Source organism: Vipera ursinii (assembly GCF_947247035.1).
Source record: "Vipera ursinii genome assembly, chromosome: 3".
Classification (NCBI taxonomy): domain Eukaryota; kingdom Metazoa; phylum Chordata; class Lepidosauria; order Squamata; family Viperidae; genus Vipera; species Vipera ursinii.
The window spans coordinates 186,353,830-186,378,670 of NC_139516.1; the positions used below are offsets into that span (position 1 = coordinate 186,353,830).

Genomic DNA, 24,841 nt, shown 5'->3' on the forward strand with positions numbered 1-24,841 from the left:
AAAGCATGAATACCTTCCATTAGAGATTATGCACATTCTCATAATTAAAGAAAGTGGATGTACACAAAAAATACTCATCTTCCTTTTTTTCTGAGTCATTATTATTAATTTCCTATCGTTCCTCTGATTAATCTATATTTGATAATGGCATTAATAAATATTTATCTTTACATCTGTTTGACTTGCATATGCTAATGCCACAGTTTATATGAAATAAAACAATAAAAACAACCAAAATAATATTAAGGACACAAATTGAAAATTTTGTGGCTCTTACCAATTGGGTCTTGGACATCCTATTCTCCTTGATGTATCCTTACAGATAAGCAGACAGTTACATGGACATCTAACATACTTTTTCCCTGAAGGAGGGTTTTTGATAGGCTACACAAACAAGAAAAAAAATCACATGTTGATTCTCAAAAGGAAAAAAAGAACTTACAATGATTAAAACAGAGCAACAGAAAAGATTCAACTTGAGTTAAAAGTGTTATAGCACAACATATTTTTCCTTTCAGTTTAATACCAATTATTGGTACTATGTTTAAAATTCAAAGTTACATATAGAAGTGTCAGTGGCTGTTACTGTATGCATTTATAATAAAATGTCTATATTCTCCTCCTCTATCTTTCCTAGAGACTATACAAGATTTTCTTTAACATATACCCAAGAATGATTATCATACAATTAAACAACACAATATATAACATAAACAGAGACGGTGCCATAAATTGCTGTTACAACAAATCAGAATCCTATTGTTGTTTACTTATTTAATTTTATAAAGGTCTCAAGAACCAGAATATTATCAAATATTTCTTTTTTTAGTTATTAAAGATTCCCCAGAATCAAATTATTTAAACATCTTTAACAAAAGAGTTTTATAAGTTGGGCCAATTTTGAGAAATGCGCAAGCAGAATTCCAAGAATTGGTGAATTGGTTTTTGGCTTGAAACAACCTGAATCAGCTGGCCAGACAATATTGGGGAAAATATTGAACAGAAGTGGGGTGAATATAAAATGGGTAAACTGGTGGTTATGCCAACAATCAGATGTAAGAACATTTCAAAATCCTAAACTGTTATAAAGAAGGAGCTTTGTGCAAAAGAGTTAAGAAATGATGGTACGATTTGTTTTTGGCTATTAACATTGAAAAAGCTATTGTGGGTCTTTATCTGGTATCCATCAATCCTATTCTTTTGCTATCAACAGTATCTTATTTTTTCTTGCCAAAGAGATTCGTGTGTGATGTAATAAAATCTTGGAACAATGTAATATAAGAAATAAAATATTCACTGCAACCAAAAATCAAGAAAGATTCAAATGACATAGTTTTATGTTTGATGTTGACTTTCTAATGATTTAAAATATTTTCTAATATTCTAATAATTATCTTCAATAATTAACAGAATATGTTTTTAATGCAACGGATGTAAAATAGGGTTATTCTGCTAGAAAGATTGAACAAACTATGTATGTATGTGGATATGTGGATGTGTATGTATACACACAAACAGATACCCAGAGAGAGACTCAAATTAGACTTAACTAATTATTTAGCTATTTAGCTTAGAGGATAATTAATACTGGACTAGAACAGGGCTACTTGCATTATCATTGGCCATACTCTTTGCCATTTCTGAAATCACTGTCCGACTCACAGAATTTAAATTCTCATGCAGCAATTGAAGCTAATTACCACTCTTCTTCCTGAATCATACTGAAAACATTCTTTCTTAGGAACAATCTATTTATTCCCCAACCATTCCTTTTGATTTCTTTCCCCCAAATTCACGTAGCACCCTTCCAAATTAAGAAAATTTCCCCTTTTCCCTCAGCTAAATTCATCTGTACTATGTAGAAGATATCTGATGAAAGCAACATGTCCTTTCTCCCCCTACCGTCTGCAAGGATCTGGTGATCCATTGTTCCTGCAATCTGAGGAGTCTCCTATCAGAGCTACCAGAGAAAATATCTGTCATAATTAAAACTCCTTCCTCTCTCAGAACAAGAGATGTAACTCAAGACCTAATCAGATTACTGAACCACAAACATAAGAAGAGAAGGGAATTAGGGAGAAATAATGCAAACACTACCTCTTTTGTATGTTGTAATATTTCACATATATAGGAAAGTGGCAGAGCTTATGGTACTACTTTTATGGTGCAACAAAAATGCTAGGTCTTTCAAACATAGTTCCCATGAAATCAATAAAAAGCCAAACCCTTGATTTATACATCCCTCGACAGAACTGATACACAAATATATTTTACATCAGTTATTATCGCAAAGAAGAGTAAGATCAAAAGCCAATCTTACTACTACAAGTCCAAACAACACCGAAGCTACTGTTTCCTACTAAAAATATAACTATGGCAGTCTCACACAAGTGATTCTTGTAATAGCATGTTGCACTCTTGACCACTGTAAAGCGGTCCAATAGAGCATGTTATAGAATGAGAAACTTGTAAAGCCATTTACCGTAGCCTCATTGCAGTCTGTGCACTTGACCACATGTTGGTGAAGCTTCCCTTCCAAATTGATTAGTGACTGGCACACACGGCAATTTATTACAGGAACACCACTGGCATCTGGGCTAGCAATGGCAGTGTAAGGTGGCGGGAGTTCTGCTACAGAAAGAAAAGACATGTTTGGGACAAAGCATCTAAAAGCCATTCACACAATGAATGCAGAACTAATCGGTCATGTGCCCTTGCAGTTAATTCAACTGTCCTTTCATTCAAAAAACCATCCACCTTAACACCCAAGTGCCATTGTTTCAGGATGCATTCTCTGTTAAAAAAAATCTGGGTTGAAATACATATAAATATACAAAGAATTGTAAAGATGAACATTCTATTAAAACCAAAACTTTTTCTATTGCGATTAATGGATAGTCAATTAGGGAAGAGCCATGGAACAATGTTTTTATATATGATATGCCAGACTATTACATGTGCAGAAATGGAAAGATTTTGAAATGTCCACATTGGGGAAACATTGGTGAAGATGACAGAACTAGGAGAGACGGCAAAATTAATTTGATTAGAGAAACAATTACATTTATCAGTGACTGGACATCCCTCATGGGCTAAGGTCCGGAGTACCTTAGGGAACACCTGCTGCCGGCATCTACTTCCCTCCGCCCTGTGCGTTCCCACAGAGAGGGTCTCCTCAGGGTGCCACCGGTCAGAGAATGTCGACTGGTGGCCCCCAGGGGGAGATCCTTCTCTGTGGGCGCCCCGGAGCTATGGAACCAGTTACCGGTTGAGCTCCAGACGGCGCCCGATCTTCGCTCCTTTCGCCGCGACCTGAAAACATACTTGTTCGAGCAAGCCGGCCTGGCCTGAGGGGTGATTAGTGGGGTCTTTTTACTATTTTTATTGGGGTTTTTACCATGTATTAATTGTATTTTTAATCGGGCATGTATTTAATTATCTTTTATTTTTTGTAAATCTCTGTGTTTTATTCTTGCCCTGTACACCGCCCTGAGTCCTTCGGGAGAAGGGCGGTATAGAAATATTAATAAATTAAATTAAATTAAATAATTTTTTGCAGAAAAAAAAGAGAAAAATGAACTTGTGATTTATGGGTTTGAAGATTTGAAAGGGTAGCTTATGTAAAGAAGGAAATTATGATGTAGCTTTAGAGACAAAGGGCAAAATATAAATGTACTTATAATTGCCATCCTGAAGTCAAAAGCTACTTTTTTATAAGCTTTTTCTGAAAAGCTACCATTTGCCAAAAACTTTAAGTACCTAATACCTCTAATAAAATAAACTCCAGACAACATTAGCCCTCTATTAAGAGAGATCAAAATTAGAAAAACAACTGTATCATACCAGTTTTTCAACTCTGAAATAACGTGTCTAAATCTGGGTTTAGATCTGAAATTAATATCCTGCATCAACATTACTTATAGTCATAGATAGTATCCAGATCATAAATGATTGCAATGAAAAATTTACTGTTTCACCTACTAGTAAAGACAATGCTCAACAAGCACACAAGTTAGCTGGGATTATGTGGATTAGGACTAACATGGCTTGTTTCATTTTAGCCTTGGATTTCAGAAGGCGACATATGCCCAAAGGATTCCTTTGAGCTAAATTCCCCTTTGCAGAATACTTTAAAATGACATACATCTTTGCATTTTTAAATATGCAAACAAAGGATTTGGACTGAGAAAGATGTGTTCCTCACATACAAATTCCCCTCTACAACAGATGGCAGATGAACTAAAGTCAAGCCATCACCCCAATTGTCATCTTCACAGACTTGCTGACTCCATTGGATTATTACTGTATACTTTCTACCTTGAGCTGAACTCAAACGTTTGCTGGCTCTTTGAAGTGTCTATTGATTAAGATCCAAGAAAATCCGCTGGAGATCTTTAATTTCAGTCAAACCTTTCCTGGCTTGTACATATGACAACCGTGTCGGACAGTTCCATCAAGCAAAATTTGAGGAGATCCATTAAGGCCCCTTCCTTTCTTTGACTCAGACTGGAAACAATAGTTTTGTTCTCTTAGCACATTGCCCTGCCACTTCCCTCACCGGGCTTTTATTTTTAGCAAAAGTTTTTTTTTCAATTGTAGATACATCTAGAATTTAAGAAAGCATTCTGAACTGCAATAAAGATTTGCCATCATGGAAGTGAGGACTTGGTCAAACGTGAAATGTTATATATGAGACTTTTATGCCCCCTCTGTTCACTTGTACGTGTACACATGGATGAACCTCATGTAGTCTCTCTCTCACTGTCATTGTTGCCTTTCCTTGAAATACCAGACTTTTTGAATAAAGGGAAAAGCTACCACCATCTGAGCTCTGCTGCTTATGAACTGAGCCAGCTTGAAATAATTAAAAATAGTTAATTTTTAAAAAAGACAAGTTAGAGCGATAGGGAGCCTTAGCTCAGACAACCCTGCTGGTTTCATCTTACCTATTGCTACAAGATATAAAGAATGGTAGCCACCTTGAATGGCACTGAAAATAACAGTTTCACTTAATTTTATGACTGAAAGGCAGATTATAAACCCAGGCAAAAGATTAGGTAAAGGTAAAGGTAAAGGTTCCCCCGCACATGCGTGCTAGTCGTTTCCAACTCTAGGGACCAGTGCTCATCTCCATTTCAAAGCCGAAGAGCCAGCGCTTGTCCGAGGACGTCTCCGTGGTCATGTGGCCGGCATGACTAGACGCCAAAGGCGCACGGAACGCTGTTACCTTCCCACCGCAGTGGTCCCTATTTTTCTACTTGCATTTTTACGTGCTTTCGAACTGCTAGGTTGGCAGAAGCTGGGACGAGTAACAGGCGCTCACTCTGTTACGCGGCACTCGGGATTCGACCCGCCAAACTGCCGACCTTCTGATCGACAAGCTCAGCGTCCTAACCCACTGAGCCACCGCGTCCCTCAGGCAAAAGATTAGTCCAAAACTAAGGAACCTTGTGACAATTATTTAAAGAGGAAGTAAGCTTTTGGAGAGGCTCCAGCTGCTAACTTAGCATTTCAAAGGAATTCCTTGGGAGAAACCAATACATATGTTAGTCCATTTCCAGTATTATACATCAAGATTTGCCCCTACATTGCAAAACATTTACACTGTTAGACAATTCACAATACTAGCAGATGAGGAAATGTTTGTTCCTATTTCCCAGTCATTTCCAAAAGGTCTCATTTTGGCAAGTCTCTTGTGTCCTTAGATCAAAAGGTTTCAAAAGCCATCTTGCTAGCACTGGCGTATAAAGAGATTTATAGCCCCTTCTGGATGTCAGTCACATCTCCAGAAATAAATGGTGAACAATTTAGTGAAGAGAAAGAAAAACAGAACTTCCTTAAGCCTTTACCTTACATCCAAGAAAGTGTGTGGTATCATGATCCCAAGGAGAGTAAAGACTTATTTAGCGCTTCAAGACATGGAAGATTTTTTAATTTTACTTTATTTTAATTCCATTTATATCCCGCCCTTCTCCGAAGACTCAGGGTGGCTTACAAGCTTAGCAGTAGCCTTCATTCTATGCATATGCCTGCTTATTAGGGCTTTCACAGATTTGCTATTATAAAACGTATATTCCCTTTGGCTTCACACTCACAAAAGCCAACACTGATGCATAGAATAAATGTTACACCTATTTCCACTCTTTCCTTTCCCAGGAACATTTGTTTTATTCAGATACAATATATTCAACACAATCCCTGCTCTGCAATTGGAAAAGACAAAGGCAGATTTGGTTTTGCTCCTTTCATATTAGAAAGATGCTTCATTATTGTAATGCAGCTAAAGAAAACTCTACACCCACTTGTCTAGACCTTGAATCCTAATAATCTGGAGGAAAATGGAAATAAAGTAGGGGGGAAATGGACAGGAAAAACCACAGGTGCTATACTTCCAATTTTAGTTGGAGAGCTCCATCATCTGATGCATCAAACCAGAATATAAAAATGAGAGGATTTGTGACTCCACTGGGCAAGTGACACAACTGTGTATTTGCATCATAGCATATGTTGCAAAAACATAAGTTGTTATTTGCATGATAGTCATGATGCTCATGTCAACATCACTCTCCCCCCCCACACACACACACATACATATAGGCTTTCCCCATAAGGATAGCCTTTGTGTCCAATTCCCAAGTGTGCCAAATCCATATCAATGGTTACTTATCTGCCAACAAGCTAATCTATATTAAGAATTAAGTAGAAAGCCTGCATAACTACCAGTATCAAAGAAAACTTCAGTATTTTTGTTCCCAACTGACACAGTCCCTGCAACCATTCTTTTAAATCTCTTAATGTCTTGGGAGTCCCTTAACAGCACTGCTTCAATTGACCCTTAAATGCATTATGAGAGAATTGAAGGGAATTTGAGTGCAGAGAGGAGCAGTTAAATTAGAGAGCAGGTGCCTTAGGCAGCTGCAGCTGACATCCCCTTCAGCAAATGACACAAGGAGAGGAAATTGGAGCTGCCTGGTTTCCATCTGGAAGGTTAGTGGAGAGACTAAATTGTTCTTGCCCCTTCTGGGATGCATGAGGGAGGATCCTGCTCCTTCTGCCTCCATTGCCTTTGCCTTGAATACGCTGAGACAGAATGTTATTAAGAGCCTGTGAAAGTGATGACAAACCTATGACATGGGTGTCAAAAGTGACTCCCTGCAATGTTTTGGATGACCTACCAGCAAGGTGCTGGTCCTTACCTATAAAGCCCTACATGGCTTAGGCCCGGGATATTTGCAGGACCGTCTGCTGCCAGGAACGATTTCCCATCGCCCTGTGTGCTCACACAGGGAGGGTCTCCTCAGGGTGCCATCAGACAAACAATGTCAGCTGGCGACCCCCAGGGGGAGAGCCTTCTCTGTTGGGGCACCTACTTTGTGGAATCAAAGTAGGCCGCAGACCTTCGGTCCTTTCATCGTGACCTTAAGACATATCTTTTCCAACAGGCCGACCTGGACTGATGATAATAGGGTTTTAATTATGATCTTAAATGTTTTTATTGGTTTTAGTGGGACTTCGACATAATTTAATTATTTTTAAATATTTGTATTTATTGTATTTTATTGTTGTTAGCCGCCTTGAGTCCTTCAGGAGATAGGGCGGCATACAAGTCTCATTATAAATAAATAAATATTTATTTATTTATTTATTGAATTTATATACCGCCCTATTGCCGAAGGACTCAGGGAATAAATAAATAAATTTACCAACCCCCAACAATCATTCTCGAAAGCACCCCCCATTCTTGCACAATTTGGGAAGACTGTGTGAGAATGGTGTGTGTGCTCTCATGGAAGCTCCAGACCTCCCCCCAGAAGTCACATGAAAGGGCTGTGCTCTCACATGACCTCTGGACACACATACCACCACCCCAAGAATTGGGTGAGAATAGGACATGCTTTGGTATGGTTTTAGGAGGCTACAGAGGCCACGGAAGAGCATTCTGCAAAGATGCTTCAAGAACCAAGGCATTCATAAGACCCACAGCTGTCTTGGGTAGGCCCCAGGGGTCTGTCAATAGAAGGAGAACACCACTTGAACACATAATTGGCTTGTACATTTTGTAAAATAAATTAATATGTACAGTTGTTTTTCTTTTATTCTGGAGGGTATGATGACATGGGCATTTTCTGAATTTTTGGCATGCCAAGCCCAAAAGGTTTGCCATCACTTACCTAGAATGACTGCTCAAAGCTGCTATGTTTCACCTCACTCACCAAAAATGTAAAATAAATGGCCTAGGAAATAGCTTAACCTGCCTCCCATAGTTAAATCCCTAAACTAGATTTATTCATTAAACTCAGGAAACCCAAAAATCTTTGATCCTGCTCTCACACATATTCTATCATGTCTACTTTGCATTCGAGTTACTATGAACTTTCTACCCCCACCCTAAGTCAGAAATGGAGTAGCAGCCATCAAAATGAATCCAAATTAATGAATCCACCTCTGAAAAACAAAGGGATATTTTCATAGTGAAATTTTGAACTTCAGAAGAAGTGTGTAAGCATGCTAGGTACATGAATGTAAAAGCAAACAAAATAAAAAGTGTTTTTACAGGAAAAAAAGACAATGACACACATATTCCTGAGCCTGGAATTATGAACTGAAAACATTTTTTAAAATATTTTTTAAAATATTTATCTCTAGATACCTCCCTCCAACACACACACACACACACACAACACACACCCCTGTTATACAATAGCCTCTAGCTCTGTTTGCCCTTAAAACCTGCCTTTTTCTTTTTGGTTGTTTTTACTGTTGCGTTTCATCAGCATTTTGTATTTGGAATTTCATATTATATATATACATGTATGTTTGATATTATGTGGATATTTTGTTTTTCTGATGTACACCATCCAGTCACATTGCTTGTCTTATAAAACAGGTACAGTAAATCAAACAATAAAATAAATATATATCTATACAATGCCCATAGTTGGGAACAAATCCAAGAACTACAATGCATTTCCAGAGATATTTTAACCAAAGGAAATTAACCCAGTAGACCCAGCCTTTTGCACTTTTGATTGTTGTTAGATATCAGGCTAGACAAAGCACTAAATCTCAGCTCCCCAAAAACTTAACCCCTGCAGGTTCAGTAACTAAGTAACAGTATAAGGTTTTTTCACAGACTTGACCCTGCTAGATATTATAATAATAATAATAATATTACCCTGAGGAGGCCCTCTTTGTGGGAACGCACAGGGCGGAGGGAAGTTGACGCTTTATTGCTTTACTGCAGACAAGATAGTAGTGATCTACCCAGGAAAACTGCTTACTCAGAAGGCAAGAATCAAGGCTTTTTCTTCCTGCCTTTTCAAGTCTACAGACTATCTCAGTGCTTCTTAACATCAGTGCCTTTAAGATTGTGGATTTTAACTTACGGAATTTCCCAGCCTGTAGGCTGTCTGCGCAATTCTGGGAGTTGGAGTCCACATATTTTAAAGATGCCAAGGTTGAGAAACAATGGACTATCCGATCTTCTCCTGGTCTGCCTTACAGGGTTAGCACTCACACAGATTCAGTGAGGTACCAGCTATGATACCACTACCAGCTATGACTACTGTGCTTAATGTAAATACAAAAGCTTCACAATGAGATTTGTAGGTCACTGAAAGTGCACAGATACTGTGGTCTTTCTACTAAGAAAGTAACTACTAGCTTATCCAAATAGCCATGAATATTAAACTGAATTTAAACCCATGCATCTCTCGTTTGGAAATGAAGTTTCAACAAATTCAATAACTATTTTTTTATTAATATTAAATTAGTATGTCATCATTCTGCTTTAAAATAGTGCCCTAATTAACTAACAATACACACAGAAACTTTTAGAGGTCTGGGACAATTTTTTAAATGGTATCTTTTTCCAATTCTCAAGATCTAAAATGACTTCTTTTCTTTGAAATTAACACTTTGTAGACATAGACATAGTTGGACCATAAGAAAGGCTGAGCGCCAAAGAATTGAGGCCTTTGAACTATGGTGCTGGAGAAGACTCCTGCGAGTCCCTTAGACTGCAAGGCGATCAAACCGGTCAGTCCTAGAGGAGGTCAAGCCTGACAGCTCTTTAGAAGGCCAGATCCTGAAGCTAAAACTCAAATACTTTGGCCACCTAATGAGAAGGAAGGACTCACTGGAGAAGAGCCTAATGCTGGGAAAGATCGAGGGCAAGAGAAGAAGGGGACGACAGAGAATGAGGTGGCTGGATGGAGTCACTGAAGCAGTAGGCGTGAGCTTAAATGGACTCCAGAAGATGGTAGAGGACAGGAAGGCCTGGAGGAACATTGTCCATAGGGTCGCGATGGGTCGGACATGACTTCGCAGCTAACAACAACAACAAGACATAGACAAGAATTTAATTTGATTTAATTTGAACCAGGAATCATCAATGGATTCACACTAAACCTATTTCAGTATCGTGGCTCAGAGTTCATACTGTTAATGGCTTTGTGCAGAGAATCTCAGCCAAAAAACAAAACAAAATGTATAAATTTAACTCTGTGTAACTGCAATTAAAATGATTACCTTCCAGATTTGGAGAAGAGCATCTTGCTGCAGGAGATAGGTTTCACTGTTAATCATAGCTTATAGAGGAGTCCATCTGTGGAAAATATTGGGCAACTCTCAAATTCCTCAACACTTAGAATTTAAGGGTAGGTTGCTGTTTATACTTTTAGCCATGAAACAGCGAAGCCTGATGAATTAAACTGCACTTACAATTAGAGCAGCGATTACAATATTCCATAGCATCTGTTAACATATAAGTAACTGAAGTAGCCAGCCTTAAAAATATCTAATAAGAGATATAAGATAACCTTTATTGTAATATTTTATTGTGAGCACACTGTACATTATATACACTAATACATAGTTCAAGTACAAGCTGGCCCCCAGCTAAGCAAGATATAGGATGTGCTTCAATTCAGTCATAATCTTAAAGCATAATTCACCAATGTTACTGCACATAGTATCAATACAAAAGATAAAGAAACAGCAACCACATCACCCAGTGATCTAATAAATGTTGTGGTATCCTTGCCAAGAATATCTTCTCAGTGATTTTGATCACTGACTTTAATCTCTATTGCCCAGCAAATCATTTAAAGATTGCTTTGTGCTCATTACCATGGGGAACAAAAATCATCTGGACAGCCATAAACCATATCTTTTTTTTACTCTGTCTTTTGAATGAGCCACGGTGTCTGGATTCACAAAAAGCACTAAGGCAACAAGTGTGTTTAGCAAGCTACAGTGACTAGATGTGCCCATCATATTAAGCTATACCCAAACACATTACAGTGATGTTCTCATTGTCAGCCCTTCATAGTGGACCATAGTGGACCAACCAACAGACCCAGTAGACATTCCACTGGATGACATCGCCAGGGCTCGCTGCCTTGGAAGAGTGAGGAAAATTCTCAGGGATGACTCATACCCTGGCCAGTACCTCTTTACTGTCCTACCATCGGGTAGGAGATACAGAAGTATAGCCAGCCATACCAACAGGCTGAAGAACAGCTTCTATCCATAGGCTGTCAGGCTCCTGAACAGGAAATAACTCTATGTAAGATTTACTTGCAAGGCTGGTGTGTTGTGCAATTAGCTCACATGGTGTAACAAGATGGTGGGTGTGAGTTGTAGTGGGGGGAGCATGAAGGGAGGCTCAGCCAATCTCACTGTACACATGTACTTTGATAATAAAGGTTCGTTCATTCATGTAGTTAGGTAGAATAGCATAATCTTGAAAGCCTGTCTAAGCTCCCTCTCTATCCTAGCTTATACTAAACAAAATAAAGCGGGAATTATTTTTCTTTCTTTCTTTCTGATTCTTTTTTCATTTTTTGGACTATGTAATCTTTTCTGCAAATCCCCCTTAACTACTTGTTCATTCCCAAGCTCATTCCTGAAAGTCAACCCTACATTCCTTCATACTTAGTCACCAAATCTACTCAATACTAAAGCTGCATAAAGTTTCATTTCAAATTTTAAGTTGAAGATGATTTGACTGAATAATTTCTTCAAATTAAAATGAATCAAATACAGTATGATTCAATTAACACGAAGGATTTCTGCACATGCACTGTTTCACTGAACTGAATTTTATCAATTCAGTTTGATGATTTCAACCAACTTGATTCTTCAAATAAAATCCCCCACTCAAACTGAACCAATGAATCACATTGTAATCTGCTCAGTCCACAAAACCTATTAGCAACAGTTCTATTCTCATGGTACAATACCTGTAGCTATCAGCAGGATCTCAATTTGAACAAAAGAGAGCCTTGAACACGGCTTCTATTACAAGGCCAAACTAATTATATCTACAACAGCATATGAAGAGACAATGGGTTGGCATTTATTTGTCCATTTCCACATACTTTCATTAAAATATTAGCAATCCCATTATTAGGACACACCAAGATAATGCTCCTACAATCAAAGCAAACACAAGCTCCAAATAACCAGAAATAATTACAGAAAAAACATGGCATCAGCAGAGATGTTGTCTTGTAAATGAAGGACTCCTGGGTGTTGAGCTTCCTGCAAGAATTCCTACATTTTATTTTAGCAGATTTAAATTATTGCTCTCAATGAATTGTATTGGTCTTAAAAAATATCATCTATCCAGGTCCAAGAAATACGCTTTCTCTGAAACTGTGCCTGCCTTCTGGAATGGGGTTCCCCCCCAAGATCCAGATGGTCCCCATTCTGCTGTTCTTTAGAATACTCATGAAGATCTGACTCTTCAGGCTTTTGATGAGGAAGAGTGATACTTTTGCTACCTTTATTGTTCCTTTTTATTGATTTTATTGTAACTTCTTTGATTGTTGTGAGCCTGATATTGAGAACCATGCATTACAGGCCTTGGAAACCAGTTCCAGAAGATATGGATCTAAGTTTTATTAGGAAAAACAACTTCTGAGCTACAAGAGGAGGTTGTACATTCCTGTTTGTATTTTCTTAATTTTCAAGTTCTACCTTATGCTCAGTTTCTCAAATAATGAACTTTTGCTCTGTAAATATTCCCCAATGGGGATTCATTTTTGTGTTATGACAATAAATAAAAGGCTCTGACCAATAATTAATCATTTTCAGCCTTTACTTCTAGAGAGGTCAGGACATTTTGATCCTTCCTTGCCAGGGGAAGCACATGGGCAAATCACATGGACGGCAATAAGCAAAGGCTTTTTGCAGCCAGCTACTTTCTTTCTGGGCTGTAGAATACATTAAGCCAGGGGTCTTCAAACTTGGCCCTTTTATGACTTGTGGACTTCAGCTCCCAGAATTCCTCAGCCAGACACACTGGCTGAGGAATTCTGGGAGTTGAAGACCACAAGTCATAAAAGGGCCAAGTTTGAAGACCCCTGCATTAAGCTAACGCAAAAGAGTAGAGCAAAACTAGGCACGAAAACAAAAAATGGAGCAACTTCAAAGAAAAGGAAGATGAAATAATCCTCTTAGAGCATTCCAGGACTATGTAGGCTTCCCTCAAAAGCCTCATGAGGTTTTATATTTCCAATTTCAATTCCTAATTCCAAGAACAGGAGTATGAAAGCTTCCAGGAATAAAATATGATTTCTATCTGGTCTTCTACCCTCCCTCCCTCTCTCTCCTTCCTTACTTCTCCACTGACCATTCCTGGAATGATTGACTCTTCTACATCATGCAATGCTAAAATGTGTTTTATTAATTTGTTGTGCTGTACAGTCCCAGAGCATATGATGAATGTATAATTTGTTGTATAAAGATAATCCTTGACTTACAAGTATTCATTTAATAACCATTCAGTGGCGTAGCGTGGGGGGTGCAGGGGGGGCCGGCCGCACCGGGCGCAACATCTGGGGGGGGCGCGTTCGACGGCCGGGATCCGGCAGGGCGGAGGCACCGGAGCCCCAGCCGGGAAGGGCCTGACGCGCCACACACACACACACACAAACATACAACCACACAGCGTGACTCCTCCTTCGGGCCGCTCCGCCGTTTAGCATTCAGCTAGAGGGATTTAATCTGGAGGACTCTTAATAGGGCTCATATCGGATAACTGCGATCTAGGCATTAGCATCATTTGACAGGATAATCTCCTTAAGATCAGGGAATTCTTGCCGCACATCGATTTGGGGTGGGCAAAGAGTCAACAGGTTGAGGCTTCCGCACACCGAGAGGAGCAAAAGCCCAACCTGTTACATGTTTGCAATAGTAATAATTTTTTTTTAAAAAGGAAGGAAGGGATGCCCTCCCACCCCTTCACCCCCCCCATTGGCCGACCTCCATCCCGTTCGCAAGAGAAAAGGGTCGAACTTCGCTGACGCCCAAGGACGCAGCAGATCAAAGCCCGAAAAGGGGAAGGCGAGGGACCCGCCGCGCTTACATCCAGGAAGATGGAGAGCCCCTTGGTCATGGTCAGGGCAGAGCGGGGCTCCCGGGGGGAAGAGGAGGCAGGAGCTGCGTCCGGGCTCTCCGCGCCATCCATGCTTCGCTCTGGACCTTCCTTTGCCGACTATGCCGGGATGCGAGGAGGGAGGGCGGCAGCTGCTGGCGGCTCTTCCTCCCGTTGCCGGCGAAACCCCCGCCCCGCCCCTTGGCCGAGTCCCGATTCGCAAGGCGACCAGGACGAGCCGCGGCGTCCGAGGGACGGAGGGAGGGAGCGCGCGCTCAGCCCTCGGTTGCTGCCAGCCGTGGCGCCGCCCTCACCTGCCTTTCGGCTGGGCTCGCCGCCAAGCGCGGCCTTGAATGAACGCTGCTTCCCTTCCGTTGGCAGCTGGGTGAAACCGAAGTTGGAGCATGTGCAGACTCCGTACCTTTCCCCCCCCCCCCCGGAATTCAGCATTTCTGCTTCTTACCGCAAAGCAAGCGACTACCTCCCCTACCACACACACACACACACCCGCTCTCTTCTGTGGTACCTAGCCAGAAGCCGGGTGGGATTCTACATTCCGATAATGCATTATTTACACACAGATACACCAATTCTTGGCAATTGCGTACCTGTCCTTCTTTTCTCAAGAGAAGCCCCCTGATTCAGCGAAATTGTGGGGGGGGGGGAGGGAAAGGAGGGAAGCGCAGAGAGCCAGGCAAATGGGAAGAAAGCTCAGGAGCTTCAGCCTTGCCTCAAGGACAGCGGAGTCCTCCTCTCCGCAGCAGCCGCGTCCCCGCCCCCTTCCAAGCCGATGCCCCCCACTCCGATCCCCAATTCTCCCTTGCCATCAACAAAGCAGCTAGGGAGGGCGGGGGGGGGGGCGCAAAGAGACGCACCCCTTCCGCCCCCACATTCACTCCCCAGCGCGCCTGGAGCTGCCCAAAGCCGGGAGTAAACGGAAAGCCCCCTGGAGACGGTTCGCTCCCGCGGCCTCGAAAGCGACCCGCCGAATTCTGCCCCGCCGCCCGAGCTCGTCCGCTCGTTCCTCCGTCAGGCCCCCTCCCACCCCCGCGCCCCGCTCTTCTTCTTCTTCTCCCCTCGAACTTGGCAGCGACGCCGGCAAAGCCGATGGGGAGTTTGGGGCCAACGTGCCGGGGAGAAGGCAGAAAAAACCGCGGCGAGGCTGGGGAGAGAGATGAGGGGTTTTTTTTTACCTCTCGGGCTGCCGTCCGAGAAATACGGCGGGGCCGTCGGAGTCACGTTGCCCGAACTGGGCGCTGACAGCAGCGGGGACCGTTCATCCACCCCGTCAGCAGCCATGACTCGGGCACTAAGCGGGGAGCGAAGGGAAGGGACCGGCTTCCTTTCAGCCCCGCTGCGCCAGTGTGCGCGTCGCCAGGCGGCGGAGAGCGGGGGAGGGAAGGCGCCGGGCGGAGCGCTGCCCAAAGGGGAGGGAGGCGGAAAGGCCGGCCTGCCTGCCTGCCTGCCTGGAAGGTACAAGTTAATCAATGAAAAGGGGGACGGACTCGGAGGAGGAATCGCTCCTGCCTCGCTTCAATGGCTCGAAGTTGGGAGGGAGGATGCCGTAAGCGCCTCAGAGAAAGATGGCCCTGGCCGATGCCCAGATTGCGCAAATGGGGCTCCAGCACGCATTTGCTGGATCGCTTTTAATCAGGAAGCGCGTTATTATGCTCGATCGCATAGTCGGCCAGATGTTTACACTGTGGGCACAATTATTAGGCAAGTTGTATTTGGGAGGATTAATTTTCCTGTTGAAACGAGTGCTCTCTGTCAAGCCGAAATGTTAATAAACCTCAAACCTGAATATGTTAAGAAAGTAAAAGTGAGGTTTTTGGCTTTCTTAGGAGAATATTTAGGTGTGCACAATTACTGGGCAACTATTAGTGTGCAGAATTATTATGCGACTACATGAAAAATGAAAATTTGCCCATCTCATTTATTTGCAACTCAAAATGTACAAATAAACATTTCAGACATTTCAGTTAAATCTCTTTTTTGGCCCATTTTGCCTGAGGAAAAGAAGCTGCCTAATAATTATGCACACCTTGATATAGGTTGCATAATCCTTAGGCAAAGATCACGTGAAATGTTAATACCACTTTACAATGCCTTGATAAGGTCACACTTGGAATACTGCATCCAGTTTTGGTCACAATGATGTAGAAAAGATGTTGAGCAACAAAGATTATTAGGGGATTGGAGGCTAAAACATATAAGGAATGGTTGCTGGAATTGGGTATGTGTAGTTTAACGAAGAGAAGGGTGAGGGGTGACTTGATAGCAATGTTCCAATATCTCAGGGACTGCCATAAAGAAGAGGAAGTCAAGCTATTCTCCAAAGCACCTGAAAGCAGGACAAGAAGCAACGGATGGAAACTAGTCAAGGAGAGAAGCAACCTAGAACTAAGGAGAAACTTCCTGACGGTTAGAACAAATAACCAGTGGAACAACCTGCCTCCAGAAGTGGTGAATGCTCCAACAGTGGAAGTTTTTAAGAAGAGACTGGACAGCCATTTGTCTGAAATGGTATAGGGTTTCCTGCCTGAGCAGGGGGTTGGACTAGATGACCTCCAAGGACCCTTCCAACTTTGTTGTTGTTGTTATTGTTGTCATTATTACTATTATCCTCCCTCATTACACAAATACACATCACCTGATATGCTTATATCCACTAATCATTCAGGTTTATACAGCTTGGAGGTGGAAAATATGCATGAAAATGATGATATGGTCAAAACACTTGTCTAACAATTGTGTACACAGGGGAGACAGGATTTGGTATTTTTATCTCACCTATTCAATCCTTCCCAAGGACCTGAGATAGGCAGATGTTGCTGTTCGTTGTTGCTTATTCCAAGTAAAGCTGCCTTTTGCAATTGACTGATGGTGATTTTTGTCAATGCTGGTATTCAAGTGGTGCTCCAGTTATTTAGTGATTACAACCAAGGCATCTATTCCCCCCCAGCCTCCCCCCTGCTTTCAGTCTGGCTTGCACCTGGAGATGGTATCACCATTTCACCTTCTCAATATCACCAGCAAGAAGACCATCCCCAATCCCAGCACTGAGGTGGATAGACTTAGCATGTTAGAATTCTCCCCACTTTGGTCTTCCACCTCTCCCAATCTGTGGAGCAACTCCCTTGAACTCCTTAGAGACTAGATCAGGGATGAGAAGTTTAGATTCTTTGGGGATATGGCTGAAGTACAACTGCCCATAACCATAACCATCACTATTGACTATGCTGGATAGATCAAAAGAAAGAAAGAAAGAAAGAAAGAAAGAAAGAAAGAAAGAAAGAAAGAAAGAAAGAAAGAAAGAAAGAAAGAAAGAAAGAAAGAAAGAAAGAAAGAAAGACTTTTAAAATCCTCTCACTGAATTGTTTAGTTCTTCAAATCAATTGGAATACAAGTAGTCCTCAACTTACGAAAACAATTGGAACCAGAATTTTGGTTGCTAAATGAGGTTGTTAAGAGAGTCATATGGCCAAACCTGATTTTATGACCATTTTTACTGAAGTTGTTGAGCAAAGTACTGAGGTTGTTAAGTGACTCACACAGTTAAGTGAATCTGGCTTCCCCAATAGATTTTGCTTGTTGGAAGCCAGCTGGGAATGTTGCAAATTGTGATCATGTAACCTAAGATGATGCAACCATTATAAATGTGAGTTGGTTGTCAAGTGCCCAAGTTGTGATCTTGTGACCACGGATATAGGGTGATGGCTATAACTTCAAGGATGACTCGTGGCATAATTCACTTTTTCTGAGGACACTGAACTGTTGTTAAATGAATGGTTATAAGTCCAGGGCCACCTATAACTTGAAAAATAATTGGACCATTTTTTCTTATGCAAATTTTTTTTATTAGAATTCCTGTAACTCTTCTGTAGGCAACTAGCCCAAGGCTGTATGGTGGTAAGGAGCTGAAAATGCAAGGGGCAAGAGAGTTCATCTGTCTAGGATACAGATGGAAAGAGGTGGCCTTGAACTGCTGAAATGAATGGAACATGTAGACATATAGAAAATCAGGGTGAAGTTGAAGTGGAGAAGAATATGTGTGAATAATTCATTTCACTCTAATAGTCTGTGGATGAATAACCTAGACAACAAAGGAACTGCAAGAAACCTGGGTGGGAGAGGCTGTTGAAATACACTGCTGATTGCATTTTGCAATTAATGGGTAAGTAACAACCTTACCTTTAGGAAAGGGTCAGAATTTCTGATGGAAATTCTTTGTGAGCAGGCTTAAAATGATTGGCAGACTAATGGTTTATTGTTATCTCTTTTTCTAAGGAAAACCAATAGAAGATTGGAAAATGGTCAGTAAGCAGGCAGTGAGGAAAAAATCATGGATGAATCACAATTTCTATACAAGGGCTAAAAAAGAAGTAGGTCAATCCACTTAAGTGTTGAAAAAGTTAAAATGAAATGAAAAATAGTATTGATTTGCCTAGCATCAAATAGAGCAGTTCAGGGATACATATTTAGCTTAAAGTACTAAATTACTATATTAACACGAAAGGGTAAATCTGTCATGTCTACTTTTGTTCAGATTCTTATGTTTATAGTCTTAGTTTCATTCCATTTTGGTTTTGCATCGCTGTGCAATTTTTGTATATAGTTTTCAAATAGACACATTTTGTTATGTTATAATATTATGTGGGATAATTATTAAATCTTTCAGAGTTTTAGCGGCTTATCACGGTTAAATGTAAATGTATTCTACACATTCTTGTAGAATAAAAAAATGTAATTTAAATGGAACAATTTCTTGAATCATCTTAATGATCATATAGATACATCCATGCAGTTTCCTGACAACCACAGAAAATGTCCATTTCCTTGTCTACTGCTCTAGTATTCCCTGGAAGACTCCCATCTAAGTATTAACCCAGCTTTGAGGCAAAATTGACTGAGAGCTGCTGGCTATTTAAAGCATATGTAACTCTCAGCATGCAAATATATTAAATAGAACTTCTATTTTTAAACAAAATTAAGGAAAGCTTAATATCAGTCACTAAACATAACAGATAGATTGATTCAGGGATCTTCAAACTTGCCCCTTTTATGACTTGTGGACTTCAACTCCCAGAATTCTTCAGCCAGCGTGCCTGTCATAAAAGGGCCAAGTTTGAAGACCCGTGGGTTGATTAGAGGTTTTTTTAATTATGATCCATCAGGTTATGGTAAGATGGAAGAATCTGTATTGCTTTTTATTAGAGCACTAAGGTCTAATCATTGGACAAGCTCAGTTATACTAAGCTTCAAGAAATATTGGGTCCTTTAGCACATACTGAATTCTGGAGTTTGTAGCTGATATGTTCCAATCAAGGGTAGAAGTCATTTACTGTACACAGCCACTCCTGAGTTTCCTTCCAAGAATGCTTTCTCAGAGTGGTTGGAAAGGCTGCAGTTGCTGCTATTATCAGATTATGGTAATTAGAAACCCTTGTTGATTTACTGAAGGTCATGTAGGTGGTGGTATCCACTGGTTGCACCAGTAGGAGCAGATTCCAGGTCCACGCAGCCAGGAAAAGCTTTCAAATAAGGTACTATTAGTAATATTCAACCTTGACAACTTTGAAATACATAGTCTTCAATTCCCAGAATTCTCCAGCCAGCTTGCTGGCTAGGGAATTCTGAAAGCTGAAGTATCTTAAAGTTCCTATGGTTGAGAAACATTGGGTTAGATGTCCAGTCCTGCCCCCTCCTACTCTCTTCACAACAATCTTCTAATAATAAAATGCAAGGGGGTGGGGGAGAGGAAAAATGCCAAAATGCTGCCTAGGAAGAAGAGAGGAGCAGGCATGGATTTCCAGACAACATCTATGCTTGCCCACAGTTTCCCCAATCTTGGCAGTGCCACTGTACCCCAAACTAGAAGAGAAGGATAAACATTATTTTGTTTTCAAAACAACAACTTATATTAATGTAAAAGGAGAACTCTGTCTGATACTAAAGGAAGACAGTGAAATTAGATGTTTCAAAACTGTGTGGGCCCTTATATTTTTTTAAAAAATAAATAGACCAAATATATATTTGACCAGAGAAGAAAACTTGAATATCTGCTCTATCAAAGAGGTACTAGTTTCTTGTGTAATATAGGGATGGATATATCAGTGGATTTTAATTTCTCATTGTTTCCATGCAAGTTTGTTAGATTCTGTTTTATTTCTGCACTAATATAGGTTTTAATGCATCTTTCTCCTAATATATACAATTCTGTATCCACTTTGTCTAATTTTATACTTTTGCAAGCAGTTTTACCAAACTAATGCATGTCTATAGTTTGTTTTCACCAATTGACAGTTATATCTATTTCTTCCATATTCTATTTTGCCCATATTTTGCCCATATTCTATATTGGTGAAACTGTAGTGCAAAATTTAATGCATTCAATTTTTAGTGTAATGGTTATTGTGCACATATTGGCGTGAAAGTGCAAAAGCAGTTAAGTTTGTATTAAATGCAAACCAGTGTTTTTCCCACGTTTGCAATGCAAGCAAAATTATTTTGTTGTAACTGGGTTGACATTTACTAAATGATGGTTTGTTGAATTAACCACAACTGCCATGTTTCTACAACATGTTAAGCCATAAATCATGGCTTCCAACATTATTGCATACCACCATAATGACTTGCATCAGATATTATGCTAAACCAAAAATAAAGAAGCTACAAATTCAATTTGTTTCATGCATATACGTTCAATGTCTTTTGGACAGCAACATTTTCAGGAATCCTTGCTGATGAATTTTAACTGATTTACAGTCTTCATTGCCAATCAGATCCCCTACTAGATGTTCCCCTATGATGAACATCTTTAATCATGGCTAATTGTACAGGAAATAAATCAGTAAAACATTCAGGGATACATTTATAAAAAGCTTTCCTCATAAGCCATGCTGTGCCATCCACAATTACATCTCTCAGGCTTTTTATTTCATGCACTATCCTGCATGTATGGAAGAAAACAGATAAAACAATCCTTAAAGAATTTTTAAAAAGCACAAAACCTACAGAGAAACAGAAATAGACAGAAATATATGGAGAAATATAATGAACTAGCAAGCTCTATTGCCTGGAAAGACCCATATTCTTGTAATTTTTACTCATATGATCTATACTATGTCTGGCACTCCTGATGCAGTATTGTTTTCTGAGTCGCTGTTCAACTATCCCAGTTAAGTCATACTCTTTTCTTTATTAACTAAGTATCCTATGTACACTACCAATATGTAGCCCAGTGAACAAATATGTTTTTCAAAATATCAGATCAAAATTTTACTGTACTGAAGAGCTATATTAAATATATTTCTTGTCTCAATCTTCTTCCAAGGTACTGTATAATATAATGTCAAAAATAGAAAAGTTACAAGGAACTTGTCACAACAAAACACATATCTAATTAAATTCAAGATTCTGGATAATTAGTGATTAATAATTGTAATCTTTAGCCATTTAATACAGTATGTGCATATCAGGCTTTCCATATGGCTAACTGTATACTGCAGAGACTGCTTGATAAAGAGAATCAGTAATATCAGACAAATGAAAAGGAATGCATGAGGAAAGGGAAACCATAAAATTCTGTGAGAATGTTGAAAAATTGAAAGGTTGCACATGCAGATGATGCAACTGTTGGGTTATGGAGTGCAATTGGTTTAGTCTAGGTGGGCTTGGCAAATGGAGAAATGTTATTATTGTCCTTCTGTTAAATAATAAGATAGCATGTGTGAATTTTGAGGGAAGGGGAATTGTTTACATTTATAGGAAATGGAATCAAAGAACAAAACAAATAGATGAAAGAAGAAGGAATGAATGAAAAGGAAGACAGACAGAAGACAGACAGACAGACAGATTATAGACTATCTACTAGATATATGATATCTATCATCTATCTACTAGATAGATATGATAGATCAGGGGTCACCAACCCCCAGTCTGCAGCCTTGAGCCATTCAGAAATGGGCCATGGATGTGGTGGGCAAGCGCTTGCATGTGCCTGCACATCCCCTCTCCCCCTCACCAGGAAACATCTGCACAAAACGATTCCCTCTCCTCCCCCCTCCCCCGGCCCAGGCTGCAAAGTCAGAAAGGTTGGGGAACTCTGTGATAGATGACCATGAGCTGTGGTTACAATGCAGTATTGCAGGCTAAATTCTGCTGACTGCCAGCAGTTCGATCCTAACCAGCTCAAGGTTGATTCAGCTTCCATCCTTCTGAGGTTGGTAAAAATGGGGACCCAGATTGTTGGGGGGCAATATGCCGACTGTGTAAACTACTTAAAAGAGGGCTGTAAAGAACTGTGAAGCGGCATATAAATCTAAGTGCTATTGCTATTGCTAAGTAGATAATCTTTATTACAGCTACTAACCAAGATAATTACACCAATATAACCGAATTGATAAAAACGAGTAATAAAATGCAAGCACTAGAAGGTTAGATAGTGAGAATTAAATCACTAAATTATAAAATGAATTTAAGTAGATGGACTAATTAAAATATGTGAAAAATGTTATTATGTTCCATTGTCAAAAAAGAAGGGGAAAACTGAAAAAGCCATGGTTGGAACTGAGATCATCACAAAGAGAGAGGTCAGAAGTTTAAAGAATAAGTGGATGTATAGGAGATGTATATCTTATGGCAATATCCTATGGGTTCATGGACAAGATATATGAGTTGTTCTTGCCATGGCACCATGAAGTAAGGAACAAAGTCTGTCACAGCAATTACACTGGACTACTTTTCATAATCTCATCCTCTCCAGTAGGCTAGGCTTCATCTCCCAGTTCTCAGCAATGGCAACAAAAGTCACCTGATCATTATAACAATCACCTGATGAGCCAGTGTTTTGGTACTTATTGTAAAGATGCAATTGTATAAATCAGGATGAAAGTTTGTGTTTACTGGTAGGGAGTAAAGCCTAAAGCACTTTCACCCCAAGTCCTCAGTGCCCCATATCAGGACTATGTCATTGCATGCTGACAACACAGAATAGGATAGCCAGGGTGTTATGACATGGTCCTGTTATAGTTTTTGGTAGCATTTCCATTATTTATTCCACATGGCATCTCTGTCATGGCTTTTTAATCCTTCTGCTATTCTTCCTAATATATTTTTAGATTCATGTGAGAACATTCAGTCCTGAGGCTTAAATGTGTTCTCATTGGAAATGTGAACTGGATCTAACACTGCAAACTGTTACTATAATCTAAAAATATTTCTGGAGCGATCCCCTATGAAAGCCAACCTATTCACCCAACTCAACACCTCTTATTAAAGTTTGGTAAACTCTTATTTCTAATGATTTTAGTACGTTTCTTCTTACTATTTATACAATAGAGTTTGGTAACTATACTGGCTTTAATTTCCAACACATCTGAAGGGCCATAGGCTAGTAACATTGTCTTAAATTCTCTTTATAATGTGGATTTGTATTCTTGTTATGAATTTGTATTAGTACAAAATTATAGGAAGAATTATAGTCCTGTTGACTAAGGAGAGTCATCTATGACCATCTATGACTGTAATGCTAATCATTCACGTCCTATTTATCCTTATAAAATGCTCGTATTTTAGTTTTCTTCACCTGTCTTGCCTTCTAGTTTGGTTCGGAGAAGTATTTTTAAAGCCCAATTCAGTACGGTAAATCTACTGCCACGTTTACATCTACTACAAGAATCAATTTGAAGCTGGAGAGCAGAAGCTGCAGAAAACTACTTGAAGATGCAATATCTTAAATAGCCATACGGTGGCGCTCCGCCTTAATCCGAGGGGTTGTTTTTTTTTAGCCGCATACCCTCTTCTTTCCTTTTTCTTCATATAGATATATAAACTCCTATAAGATTAGACTAGTATTTTTTTTAACTTGTCAATTTAAGACGGGTGGACTTCAACTGTCAGCATGCTGGCTGAGGAATTTGGGGAGTTGAAGTCCACACGTTTTAAGTTGCCAATTTTTGAAAAATATTGATTTAGACCAGGGGTAGGCAACCTCGGCTCTTTTATGACTCATGGACTTCAACTCCCAGAATTCCTGAGTCAGCATAGCTATGCTGACTCAGGAATTCTGGGAGTTGAAGTCCATGAGTCATAAAAGAGCCGAGGTTGCCTACCCCTGATTTAGACCTTCAAAGACTAAAAAAACAAACTCTCTAATTTTTCACTTCAAGTAACAACAAAGTTTGAGGGAGGACAAATGTTGGCCACCATCACTATTTAGCCATAGCTCCTCAGCAGGGTAACCAGGTTAATCTTTCGCAGAAAAATACGCCACCTTAAGAGGAAAGGCTCCATTAGCCACCCGACCCCCCAGTTTTGTGGAATTTTGGGTTTCTTTGTAGATAATTTTAGTTGTAGGTTATTACTTCATCTCAAACTTGAGCTGCAATTTATCCTGTCAGGGGTCTTCAAACTCGGCCCTTTTATGACTCATGGACTTCAACTCCCAGAATTCCT

At 40.0% G+C, this 24,841-nt stretch overlaps 1 protein-coding gene across 1 annotated transcript in view; it reads right to left on the bottom strand.

Annotated features, from left to right (window-relative positions):
* The window catches only part of PIP4P2 (phosphatidylinositol-4,5-bisphosphate 4-phosphatase 2), a 28,893-nt gene extending 13,178 nt beyond the window's left edge, over positions 1 to 15,715 (bottom strand). Inside the window, exons 1-3 of the mRNA XM_083358002.1 lie at positions 15,577 to 15,715; positions 2,483 to 2,631; positions 278 to 384 (exon numbers count right to left, since the gene is read on the bottom strand). Of these exons, the coding sequence (XP_083214128.1) occupies positions 278 to 384; positions 2,483 to 2,631; positions 15,577 to 15,682 (362 nt within the window). The 5' untranslated portion in view covers positions 15,683 to 15,715. The remainder of the gene's footprint in view (positions 1 to 277; positions 385 to 2,482; positions 2,632 to 15,576) is intronic.
* Positions 15,716 to 24,841: the final 9,126 nt, after the last annotated feature.